General features: G+C 37.5%; 1 protein-coding gene across 6 annotated transcripts in view; it reads left to right on the top strand.

Annotated features, from left to right (window-relative positions):
• The window catches only part of DAB1 (DAB adaptor protein 1), a 1,282,121-nt gene extending 1,274,540 nt beyond the window's left edge, over positions 1-7,581 (top strand). For all 6 annotated transcript variants that reach the window (XM_003921506.4, XM_074380884.1, XM_074380885.1 and 3 more), the window contains one exon: positions 859-7,581. Coding sequence is in view for 1 of the 6 variants with exons in the window: in XM_074380884.1 (XP_074236985.1) it covers positions 859-903 (45 nt within the window). In the remaining 5 variants the exon portion in view is untranslated. The remainder of the gene's footprint in view (positions 1-858) is intronic.
• Positions 7,582-13,988: the final 6,407 nt, after the last annotated feature.

The raw sequence follows: 13,988 nt of genomic DNA, 5'->3' as shown, positions 1-13,988 counted from the left end.
GTTCTGTGCATGCTTAAAACATTATCCATCAAATCTGCCTGGCCAGTACACAGTGAGCCCTCTCAACATCAGCTGAGGTCTAACGTGGTTTAAGTAGGGCTGAACACTCTTTCCTATCTAGGTGTGGATTGCAAGTTTGCTGCATTACATGAGGGTTAAAAATCCCTGTATGTGCTTCAGGACAGCCCCCTGGGAACAGGCAAATGATTGGCCAAAGCTGAGGGCTCAGATTGAAGGGAAACAAGTCCAGAATCGTGTAATTAAGAGCCAAAGACAAAGTTGCTGTTTCTTTGCTCAACAGTGCACCCAGACATCACTGCTTGTAGAAGAGCAATTTGCAATAGAATTTCAGGGTTCTCAAGTGGACATTTATGAAAATGTGTTGGAAAAATGTCCACTTGACTCATGTTAATTGTTAGCATTTTCTGAAGCTCTGTCACTACCAAGCATTGTGCTAGATACTTTACATGTGTAATCTACAATTCCCTCAAGAACCCCATGGGTTAAACAGTATTATTCCTATTTTGTGGTTGGAGAAACCAAGACTCAGAAAGGATAAGTATCTTGTCCAAATGACACGGCTTTTCTAACTCTCCCTACTGTACCACACCACTTCCCTAACAGGGCAATCAGTCCCAACTTGAAAACGAAAGGCAGAATGGAGTGCGTAGTTATTTTGGATGATAAAAATGTTGCCAAAATAATATGCACCCTGATCAAATACTCCAAAAATAACCTAAGGTCATCCATCATGAGCTGTCACTTTTCTGTTTAATCTTAAACCACCTTTCCCAAAGCTGTCTCAGAAAATCCACGCAAGTGGAAAGGGCGGGCCTCACTTTGTTCCTTTATCCACAGGAGCCAGAGCCTCTCTACGCGCAGATCAACAGACCTAAGAAATAACATCGATGCGAGCTTGTGGCGGGTGCTCAAGACTGGCATGGACATCAGCATCACGACAAGCTCTCTTGTATTCTTTCACCTCATCCCACAAGAAATTCATGATTGCCCAGTGGAACTCGCTCAGAAGAGGGAGCTGAGCGTTTTTGGCAACCAATGGCAGATATCTATGGCAGCACACACAAAAAAAGTATGAAAAGATCCACCCAACATTAAATCACAAATCAAGCATATGCTTACCCAACAAATATTTGAGCTCTCGTAGCTGGGTTTAAGATGACCCAGTGTGCAAAACCATTAATTCTTTTTTTTTATTTCTCTACCTGTTGACCACTGTAGGGATACCAAATTTGGAGTGACAGGCATCAGAGGATTACAACAGGGTTGGAACTGACTTCTTTAAGCAAAAGCAAGGGTCTTCTATGATCACAATATCATCATCCACATGTCTTTTGACATAGGATGATGTATTTTTGTCATTTCGTGGGGCCTGGCCTGCCATTTTCTCCCCTTTCCTTTCTTTGTCATGTTTGAAAATTAATGTGTACAAATTTTTGTATTGCTTTTGACTTTTTTTTAGAAATGGGTGAAGAAATCTAGCTGGGGAGAAAAAAACCCCTCAATGAAATGAATTAACTTGAAATTACAAGACAAATGAGTGGTTGATTATTCATTATGATCAAGAATGTTGCCAAAACAACCCTTTAGCTATTCTGCATCCTGGTGAAGAAAGACAGCTTTCAGTTTGAACCTTCATCCTGTGAGTAGGAAAAGACATCAGATCCCATTGATGAGAAAGATGAAAAATGCATCTGATTTCCTAAGAAGCTCTAAACTCTAAGTACAATAACATATTTTTTATTTTTCCGATATCTTGCTGCTGTGATGCTATGCAGACAAGTGTCTTCTCCACGTGCCATTTTCAAAGAAAAGTCATTTGCCAAATAATTCTGGTACAATTCTGGTAATGTGGTTCTGGATCTTATAAACCAACTTTCTAATGGAACAATGGTGGCATAAATATTCAGAATAACAAACTGATTCTGTGGTCCAAATGGTTCATCTCTATCTCTTTTTGTACATCAGAAAATTCAAATGGGATTTTTATTTTATAACTTGAAAAAAAAAGTTACCATTAAACTCTTTAAATATTTAAGGGAAATGGCTTTAAGGAGTTCTAATGAAAAAAAAATTGTCATTTTTTTTGTAAATATAAATGTTAATGAAAATGCTTTTTAATAATGCCATTACACTGTAGAGAAGGTAGCAGATTGAGTGCAAGGTGTGACAAACTTGATGGATGGGGCTCACTTTCCAGATGTTATTCTGGAGCATATGGTAGGAAGCTGGAGTGCAGGGACAGCTGGCAGGAGCAGTTGGCCAATCAGCAGCTAGTGAACGGGAAGGGAGCGTGTGACTCTGTCATCTAGTCTTTCCACAAGAATCCCCGCCCTACGAGCAACACAAGGAAAAGACAATTCACATTCTGAAGAATTCAGATTCTGAAACACTCCCACCTCCCCACTCCCACCTACCCCCATAGAAATCACTGGACTGTTTGTATGTGAAACAGAAGAGGCTAAGCTTCCTTTTTTTACACTTATGAGACAAAAAGTGCAGTGTTTGGTTCGTATGTTTAGCACATGATTTTCATAAAGAATCTATATATTTTTGCCCTACAGAGAATTGTTATACAGGTCAAATGTGTTTTCCTGATGTTCCTATGCAGTTCTAGTATGTTGAATTTAGTGTTTTAACACTAAGAAGAAAACTTCTAAGATTCATGTGATTAATTGGATTTGGGGATAATTACTATTACTTGATTTTGAGATTTGAAAAGTAGAATTTCCATTGATATGATTAATTTGAATAGGCCTGTATTTGGTTCTTTGTATCAATAGAAACTAAAATGATTTAGAAGATTGATTTGAAAATGATTGCATAATTGTTCACAAAGAGAAAAGTGATACATCAAGGTAATGGTTCTCATTTAAAGCCCACATTTTACACTATCAGGTCACAGGAGTATAATTTTTTTTTTTCAGTTAGATAAACTGACCAAATGTCTGTTCAAGAATATATGTAAATGTCATCCTAATGTGGAAGGTCCGAAGAACCAGAAAAGTGAGAAGGGCTGTTTACCTCCCTCTGTAGCTATCACCTGTTGGTCCGCGGGGTTTCCGGAGGAATGAGCAAACATTTTATGATTAGGTAACCCTTTCACATGAAGGGGAAGATGGGAAACGTTTGATGACTATAAGAGTTGGCTTGAGACCAGTTCAATTGTGTTTTCTGGGGATCTGATAAGATAGGCAGTTCCCGTGGGAAATGGCTTAAGTTTCTTTGTTGTCCATGATTTGATTCTAAACAACTGGTGCTATCTTCTCCCTCACTATGGCTGTCCTGAGTTTGTCTTGCAGTATCACACCATTATACCAGTTCTTTGGGTTGCTTCTGACACATTCACAGTGAACTCTGGCTGATGTTGTTGTTTCAGGTATCCCATCTGGAGTTACTTTTCTAGTAGAAGGTGAAAGTCCGGGGGACTTGTCCTCCTTCATTGAACATGATTGAAACTATAACTGGCTGTGAACTTAAAGAAGATGCCCAAGTGATGTATTAAAGTGAGGGAAATAAAGTCAAGATTTTTAAACTGCCATCCATATTCTCATTGGCAGAATTCTGATTGTTTTTCCAAGCACTGTTTGGTGAGCCCGGAACCAGCGTATCCTGTCCCAGGAATACAATGAAATTTCCAAGCAAGAGCTGAGGTGCCAATACTAAAAGACCATGGGGAGTCCGCACAGTTCTGGTTAGGTCAATAAAAAATCCATGTGTACAACTGTTAATTCCTCATCCTCCACTAGCACTAAATTTGTCACTTTAAATTTTGAAACCAGGGAAACGCCACCTGTCATTCTGTCCCCATTCTCCATAGCTCTTCAATCTTTACATGCCACAAGACTTTTTTGATAGCTTGTACTCATCCCACTGTCTCCTGAAACCCCATTATGTAATGTACCGGGCACCTTCTTTTAAACAAATGTTTACTCTGTGGGTTTGGTTCATTTCAATTTCTGCGTTCTGACACATATTTTTTTAATAAAGATGAGAAAGAGAAAATGACTGTTGCAGTACATTTCTAGACCTACTTTAACTTTACCTCAGATGACAGTTTGTTAACATATATGGACACATTATTTTTAACTTTATGTACAATGCATTCAACAGAACAGCAAAATTTTTAGAAATTTTCCATTAATTTCTGTAACACACCATGTAAAACTGTTACAAATAAACATGTTTGAGAACAACACCTTAGCCTGGCTTTATTCTACAAGTTTCCACTGGATATTCAGGCTTGGACTGGAAGAGGAAATTGCTCTCCCTAAGATTCCATCTGGCCAAGTGACAGCCTCTGTTTTCCTGGCCGTGGGCTAAAAAGAGCAAGCTTCATTGAGGAGTAAGGTCAGTTTGTCAGCCCTCAGTTGAATTAAAGTGCTTGCTATGCTTGGAAAAGCAGCCACAGACAGGAAGGAAGATGTTGTCAGAAGAAAAGCAAACCCTGTGTAGATGTATTTGGACCACATATAGCATGGCACTTTCAAAACTGGGAAAGACTCCGGGACTAGCCCATTATGTCTTCCCCTAAAACAAAACAAAAAAGCCTATTAAACTATTGATTCGAAAACTGAGCTAAATCTAGACTGTCAAAAAGTTCCCCATCGTTTATGTTAAGGTCATCTGCTTTAAGGGACTCAAGAAGGAATCATTTATCTTTCTTTACATTCCCCTCAAACTCCACACCAAAATAAAAAGGTCTGAAGCTGGATTGTATGTATTGAAGAACACAAAAAAATGAATGTATGTGGGTGCTGTGTACATATGTTTGTGTGTGTGTGTATGTGTGTGTGTGATTTTTATTTCCTTTTGTAACTAAATCAAATAGCCAGATTACAATTAGGTCATTGAGATGCAAAAAAAATCACCACTGTTTAAGAATGGTTTTGTTAATGATTGCATAAACACAAGCCCTCAATCTGGCCTTGTTTTAAAGAAGGTATTAAACAGACGTTATTGCCAACTTTGAGAGAATGGGCTTAGATTCTAGCAAAGTAAATTTGGAGCAGATAGAAGAAACAACTTCCATACAGTAAGAAATGCTAAAATCCTGGACTGAATTGTTAGAAAACGTTGCACACGTTTTTGTTTTTGTTTTGTTTTGTTTCATTTTGTTTGAGACAGGATCTTACTCTGTTGCCCAGGCTGGAATGCAGTGGTGTGATGTTGGTTCATTGCAACCTCTGCCTCCTAGGCTCAAGCAATCCCCTCGCCTCAGCCCTCCAAGTAGCTGGAACTACAGGCATGCACCACCACGCCCGGCTAATTTTTATAATTTTTGTAGAGATGGTGTTTCACCATATTGCGCAGACTGGTCTTGAATTCCTGAGGTCAACTGATCCACACGTCTCTGCCTCCCAAAGTGCTAGAATTACAGGCCAGAGCCACCACAGCAGGCCAGAAGTATTTCTTAATAAAAACAGTGACTTGCATGTTTTGTACAACTAGTATGTGCCAGGCAGGTGCTGGCTGCTCTATGTCCATTGCCTCTGCTAATTTTCTAAACAACCTGGAAGGGGTACATATACCAATTTATAGCTAAAGACATTGAAATTCAGATAGATTACATAACTTCCCCAGCCAGCAAATGGCGGAGTTGAGATTTGAATATTGGCCTCTTTACTCATAGTTGAGTTTAATTTTAAAATAATTGGATATTCACTGTTTGAAATAGTTCTACAGAAGTTTTTTAACCTAACAGTTCTACATTGACTTTCTATGTCTCTTCTCAGATTGCTAGTGGATCTTTGGTAATAAGTTAGATTTTTAAGTTCCATTCAAAGTAAAAATAAAAATCCATTAGATGTTACTATCTTACACTGCTAAATACATAGTTCCATCTTTAACTGGCACCTTTCAAAGCTTGTGTGTCTGAGTGATAACGAATAAACTTTTTTATCGAACTCATTGAAGTTTAGCTGAAACCAAGCCCTGGGGATTTACTTTGCCAACCTAAATGAATCTTAAAGAAGTGACAAATTAAAAGGTGTCCTATTTAACTGCTAGGTGGATGCCAAAATAAATCAGGCAAACATATCTGCTTTCATTTTGTGCTTGAGAGTAAGCCCTTGTTGTTTTGACAGTAAATGTTTTTTGTTTTACTCAGAATGACAGTCGGAAAAACACCTAGAATAAAAACAGGTTTCACTGAAATCAACCTTCAAAGCTTTGAAAGCTTTTAAAAGATGTTTAAATTCAAGGGAAATGTGAGCAACGATGCCTGGAAGATTAAAAAGAGAGAGAGTAAACAGATGTAAATGGCTTTCCCAGCCATTAGTGACCAGTCTCGGTATGTATGTGAAAATGGGGATAATCCCTGCCACCACCGTGCTCCTGCTTTGTCCATACCAGTCATTTCCTAGCTATCACTTCCAAATCTTTACACGAACCCCAAGAGACAAAGAATATGCTCTCCATTTCACAGGTTAGGAAACCGGAACTCAGATATGTTCCACAACAGCTATCAATTAACAGAGCCAAAGATGTCACCCAGAGGCTGTCATAGTTCCCGGGGTCGGATTCCCAGCCTCTGTCTTCTAGTCCATGGTGCTTCTTTCTGACAGGTCTTCTGCGACGTCAAATTGCTCATATGCCCTCTAAAAATACTTTGAGCCCTTCTGTATTCATTTCCCCGTTGTGTCTATTATATTAAAAAAAAAAAATTCACACCATGCCTTACCCTGACTGATTCAGTACAGAAATTGATTCTTATGTAAAATGACTGTAGTTATTTTAAAACAAAGGAAATATCCGGTTTTATTCTCAAGAATAGTAATAGCTCTAACTCAATCCAATGAATATTTAATTTCAAAACAAAACCCTTGCATTCACTTTACCTTCCAAGGTACAGAGATCTGAAGAGAGAGCCTTTTTTGAACAGGCTTTCTTTTCACTCTTTGCTGAAGAATATTAATGACTGCCACGTGGACAATATCTAAATATTCTTGCGAGATGGCAGCCTCTGGTGACTCGGGTCTTTAATCTTCCGAACGACCTCTTACCACTTCTGTCACTCAGGCTGGGGGTCACAGCCTGGCGTGGGGTACAAGCAGGAATGTTGGAGATGGGATAAGCAGGTCTTAGAGCTGGTGAACTGTCAACGGTGAAATGCCAGATGTCCTTCTTCATACTGTGCTTTTAGCAACTCCACCGTGCCTCACCTTTGTGGTGGAATGGTGGGGGAGGTGAACCCTGCAGTCTCTCTCATTTCAGATTACAGGTCAAAGTCATTCACGTGTAGCTCAGGGCCATGAGCTCAAAAACCTAGCAGTGTAGTTACTAAAGGAAAGCTGTTTCCTCTTACCTGTCTTGTGCCCTTTCAGACTGTCATAGACGGAACAGGAAAGGTGGTCAGCCACCACACAGCCCACGCTTATCCTTTGAAGATAAAGCAACATAGCATAGGCTAAAAGTAAAGGAACCCTAATTCAGTGATTAGCCCCACTGTCATCAGGAGAAAGACAAATGATGCAAAAGTCAAGGAGGCAGAGAGTCATTTTCTTTCTTCCCGGTGGGTGCTAAACTTAAGCAAAACCTGAGAAGCAAGGTATGTAACCAAATCCTCACCCTCAGCTTATCGCTTGTTGCTTTTCTCATTTAAGTGGAGCACACTAGCTCCACCAGAGAGTCCATATCGTGTAATTTCCAGATAGTGGACCCTGAATTCAGAAAGTCTTTGACTTGCCAGCTGTTTCACCTCAGACAAGTCACTTAAGCTCTCTAAAAATTCATTTAATCACATGTAAAATTTCAGGCTATTATAAGAAATAAATTTGATAATTTCATGCCTGAAACATAGTAAACACTCAATGCACATTACCTATTGTTAATGTCAAAGAAAGTCTAATCACTATTAGAGATTTTTTACATCTTTCACTTTCACCTTATCCTTGCCCATCTATTATACTGGCTCAGTAACTCTATCAGGTGTGAAGAAGGACAGTAAGTGATACTTTATTTTATTATCAAAGAAAGGCAAAAAAGTATACACAAACAGCATCCAAATTTTCCTCCCTGGCAAAGTTTAAAGCAAAAATGCATTATGGACTTATTCATTTAACGAAGAGTTATTAACAACATGCAACAAAGAGTTATTAACAACATGCTATGTGCTAGATCTTCTGATAAGCACTGAAGATTATGGATTTTTAAAAATGCATACGTGACTGTCCCTGCTTCAATAGGCTCAGATCTAGAGGAGGAAATAGGTTAATAGAGTAAACTATAGTAGAATGAATGCTGGAATAAAGGACGTGCTAATACCATGGGAGTGGTAGGAGAGTGCTATACAGAAGCGTTGATGGATCAACTGGGTGTTAAGAAGCACGTAGGAGTTTACCATGAGGTGATGGTAGTGGAGGGAAGCGCATTAGCAGAACTAGCAGGGCCAATGCACACGATATGCCTGGAGTGCCTATAAAAAAAAAACAAAAAGAAGCAGAAAATATGCTCATTTAGCTGTTGAATAACAGAAAAAACAATCTCTCGATTCATATCCAAATCTAGAATAACAGAACATCAAAAATAATATAAATTATATCCTAATCTTTTCAATGGATAATCAGAAGTCTCTAAATTTTAAACACAGCTGTAAACCATGACCAAATAAAGTTGACTTTTAGAATGTAATTAATAGTTAAAGAGAGACTGTCTCATCTTAATGGATGCCAAAAGTCATCAATAAAATTCATTATCCTCTTCAACAAAAAAACTGGAAACTAGAATTATAGTAATATTTCCTTCACATGATAAAGAACATCTACCTCAAACTAATAGCCAATATGGAACTTAGCAGTGAAACTTAAGGTAGCCCATTAAAATCAGATGGAGGTCAAGGCAGCAGCTATTACTTCTGTCATTTAACACTGCTCTGAAATTTGAGGCAATGCAATGCGCTAACGCAAGAAAAAGAAATCAAGTGTTTAAAATGAGAACATTATCAGTGTTTGCAGAAAATATTTTCTAACAGGAAATATCTATCAGTAGTAATAAGAACAAATAAGAGAATTACCTAAGGTTGCTACTTTAAAAATAAATATATAAAAATCATTATTTTTTATATTGCTATAAGTAACCTTTTAGAAAACTTACTGTAAACTTACACAGATTCCATTAATGACAGTAACAAAAGGAGAATACTCAAGAATAAATTTAAAACTGAAGATGTAAGATCTAGATGAAAAAAGAAAACATCAGAATAAAGCTACAAAGGCTTGTTGAAGGGCATAAAGTAACAGAAAAAATTGAAAGAGAAGGTCCACCTCTCCGTAATTAATTTATAACTTCCTGCAACAATTATCTCAATTTTATAATATATCTTCAATCATGTATTCATATTTAATCATATTTAAGTCATATCTGAAAGAGATAAGAATGTGAGAATATCTGAGAAAAAAATTCAATGTCATGATCATAAATTTATACTATCAGATCAGATCTCAAAAATAAATACAAAATAATTCAAAATGTTTGGTTTCACTAATTATGATTTATTCTATTTACTTAGTCATGGTTTACAGAATATAAAGTACAGAAATAAACTCAAAGAATTGATATATGATTGAATATATTTGAATTAGCAGGGATAAAATACACTGTCCAATAAATGAAGCTAGGATAACAAAAACTACTAGAAAATGTTAGATTCCTACCTCATACTATCTGGGTAATTAAATTCCATATACATTAAATATTAAACATATTTTATACAGGAAAGTGTATGGGAAAATATTAATGAATATTCATATGGGGTAGAAAAGGTCCTCATAAGTATACCACCAAATGCAGAAAGTATATATTTATAAAAATATGGATAAGTATAATGAAGACTTATATGAAAAATGGCAACATTAAAAGACCATGGGAAATTAGGAAAATATTTACAACATACATTATAAACAAAGTTTTATCGTCCTAAATGTACAGAAAGCTTTATAGAAAAAGTTTATAGAAAAATTAGTAAAGAACAAAGCAAACAAATCCTGAAGAAGAAACGTACATAAATAATAGCTAGAGACATAAAGCAACTAAATCTTTCATCAAAAGGAGGCATATTAACTAAATTGCGGTACTATGCAGCATTTTTCAAAAAGTGAAAGGAGTCTAAGTATGCTTATATGAAACAATGTTGAGATATTTAAGAATAGTGTGTGTGGTGAGTTCCCATTTTTGTTAAAAATATATGAAGTATAAAAAAGTATGCATGTAGGTGTTTATACGTAGAAAATTTTCATTGCTGTATCCAGGAAAGTGCTTATTTATTTAATAAGCATCCATTGAGTGCCTGTTTTGTGCCACGCATCATTCTACATGCTGGGGAAGCAAAGTCCTTGCCCTCATGCAATAGTATTCAAGTACATGCTAATGAGAGAGTTCAGCTCCAAAGATGGCGTGTGGGAGCCTGGGTGGGGGCAGAAAACAAACTTACCATCTATAACTTATACGCTATTTGAAATGTTATGTTACTACCTACGTTATGTTTCCAATATTTTTAATTAGCCCCAAAGCATTTTAATCTACATTTTTTTTTTTTTGAGACAGAGTTTCTCTCTTGTTGCCCAGGCTGACATGCAGTGGTACGATCTCGGCTCACTGCAACCTCCACCTCCCGGGTTCAAGCGATTCTTCTGCCTCAGCCTCCTGTGTACTTGGGATTACAGGCATGCACCACCAAGCCTTGCTAACTGTGCATTTTTAGTAGAGATGGGGTTTCTCCATGTTGGTCAAGCTGGTCTTGAACTCCCGATCTCAGGTGATCTGCCCACCTTGGCCTCCCAAAGTGCTGAGATTACAAGTGTGAGCCAACGCGTGGGGCCTAATCTACAAATTTTTGTAATAAAAATTTCAAGTTGAAACAAAATAACTTTTGCCTATCAGATTACCAGTAATTTTTAAAGTGATTCTCTGTGTTGGTGAGGATATGAGGAAAAAGGCACTCAAACAACTTTGAGTGTTTGATTCAAAGATTTTTTAAGTCAGATGCTTGTAAAAGGACGTAATATATTCAACATGACAATTCAATGTATAAGACTGGAATTTAAAATATGGGAATTTGCATGGTACTGAACAAATACGTATTAAGACATTTTCACTTTTTACGTATGTAATCGAGAAAAACGAGAAATCTAAATTTCAAATAATATAAAACTGACTAAATATTACATTCATAGAATAGGAGGCTATGACTACACGATCACTGATATACTCCTTGAAAACAGAGACCATGTCTCTTGCAGTTATTTTCCACATCAATCACTGTGATTTTATGAATGCTTATGAATGCAGCCATTAAACCGTTGTAGAATCATATTTTACCCCATTGTTTCTCAGGCTACTTTTTTTGTCATCATTCAATATAACAAAGTATAAAATCAGGCCGGATGTGGTGGCTCACTCCTATAATCCCAGCACTTTGGGAGGCTGAGGCAGGCAGTTCACATGAAGCCAGGCGTTTAAAACCAGCCTGGCTAACATGATGAAACCCCGTCTCTACTAAAACTACAAAAATTACCCAGTTGTAGTGGTGCACTCCTGTAGTCCCAGCTACTTGGGAGGCTGAAGCATGAGAATCGCTTGAACTCAGAAGGCAGAAGTTGCAGTGAGCCAAGACAGTGCCACTGCACTCCAGCCTGGGTGACAGAGCCAGACCTTGCCTCAAAAAAAAAAAAAAAAAAAAAAAAAAAAAGTGTACAATCATGTATACATGGTGATTCTAATTTGGTTCTGTGATGTTTCTATGCATATATGTAGTAACATATATGCATATAAAAAAACTAAAAATCCAGGTAGTAGAATTACACATGATTTCCATTTTATTCTGTGCACTGAATTTTTAAATTTTGTTTTCTGCTTTCTCTCTTTTTAATTTAATTTTATTTTAAGTTCTGGGACACATGTGTGATGTTTTCCTGTTATTCTGTACTAAATAGGTATCTCCAAAAGGAAGTAATCCAAAAGGAAGGCTGTGGTTCCATGAGGAGACCTGTTCTTAGTCGAGATGATAAAGCCACATCCAAACCCCACCTGCTGGGACAAAGCTATCTCCAAGTCTTACCTTTAGATAAAGGTGATACATGCTATGCAGATGTCATAATAGTAGGTAATATTTGTTGAGCTTTTAATTTTTACCAAACACCAGGTGAAATGCTTTACTTAGATTGTCTCAGTTCATCCTCCTAACAACCTTGTAAGGTTTAAACAATTATCGTTCCCATTTTATAAGAATGGTACTGAGGCTTAGAGAGAAAGCACCCAGGTCACAGAAGCTGCACTCAGAAGGGCTGAAATTCACACCTGGAGTCTGACTCTAGAGCTCAGGTTCTTAATCATTACTCCAAGTTGACTCCTTAATTAAGGCCAAAATGGAAATTACTCATTGAACTAGATGAGGTTGTTTGGTGACAGTATGTTGGAAAAAAAAGAAAAGAATTTGGGATCAAAAACAAAACTGACAAGCACTTAAGCAATTTCTCTCGCTAAGCTTCAAACCACACTGATAAAGCAGTCAGTGGAAATCCATCAATCCCTTCCTCAAAGGGAGTTTGATCTTTGGACAAGGTTTGAATGACATACTCTCATCCTTAAACAGGCACAAAGAGACCATCAGAAAAAAAAAAAAACAAGCACCTTGTACTTTATGCATGCTTCAAAAGAGATGTGAAAATGAGTTGGGGAAGACCAGACTCTCGTGCACCTTACACAGCCAGTGAGTTTGCTAACTCAGGAGACATAAAACTCAGCTTTGAAAAACAGAGACATTTTAGAGATCATGGCCATCAGTGAGTTGGAGGAGGAAGAAGGCCTGGAGATTTCTACTCCCAACCACAGTCAGCCTTTCTTCTCAAAAATTATAGCAACATCATTGCCAACCTCACCTCACCCATGAAAGCCATGCTGTGATCAAAGGAAGCATATCTATGTCAATATACAAAGCCTATTGTTTATAATTTACAGCTTGCAAAGGAATAACAGCATTCTGTTTACTTAGCATGCACCCTTTAGTTTAGTAAAAATAAAAATTAAAAAGTTTAGAAAATATAAAACGCGGGCCTGGCATGGTGGCCACAGTGGCTCATGGCTGTAATACCAGCACTTGGAAGGCTGAGATAGGAGGATCACTTGAGGTCAGGAGTTTGTGACCAGCCTGACCAACATAGTGAAACCCCATCTCTACTAAAAATACAAAAATCAGCCAGGTGTGGTGGTGCATGCCTGTAATCCTAGCTACCCGGGAGGCTGAGGAAGGAGAATCACTTGTACCTGGGAGGTGGAGGTTGCAGTGAGCTGAGATCATACCACTGCACTCCAGCCTGGGTGACAGAGCAGACTCAGACTCCAACTCAAAAAAAAAAAAAAAAAAAAAAAGAAAGAAAGAAAGAAAGAAAGAAAAGGAAATATAAAATATATAGCTATAAACCTTTCATGTCTGCTACTATGCTTCTAACCTTATTCTGCCAACCGTATCTTTCCATTTGTTTTAAAAAATGTGTTTTAATTACATCATGACCATAAACACATTCTTAATATAATAATACTAATATTACAGAGAAAACTCACTGTTGACCATGCTCTTTTATCCTAGTTTCTTTCTCAGAGACAAACAATTATCCATTCAGTGTGCCCTTCCAGATTCTCCTAGGTGTTTACATTCACAAATGTTTACTACACACATACATAGTTTTTATTTTATAGGTGTTTGCTTTTTAAAAAATCTAAATAATATATACAACTTTTCTTCATCGAACTGTAGATTTGAAAGATCATCTCTCATGCACTCATAGATCAACACAGATAAACGTATGTACCTGTGTGTACATGAAATTTAGATACAATGTTCCTATAGGAAAGTACAGGGACTCCAGTCTGTCACTTAGTAGCTCTGAGACATTGGGTGAGTTAACTTCTCTGAGCTACCATACCATAAGCCGGGTGTGGTGGCACATGCCTGTAATCCCAGCTACTCGGGAGAC

Source organism: Saimiri boliviensis, chromosome 11, assembly GCF_048565385.1.
Source record: "Saimiri boliviensis isolate mSaiBol1 chromosome 11, mSaiBol1.pri, whole genome shotgun sequence".
Lineage (NCBI taxonomy): Eukaryota > Metazoa > Chordata > Mammalia > Primates > Cebidae > Saimiri > Saimiri boliviensis.
This window is presented reverse-complemented; position numbering and strand designations above follow the sequence as displayed.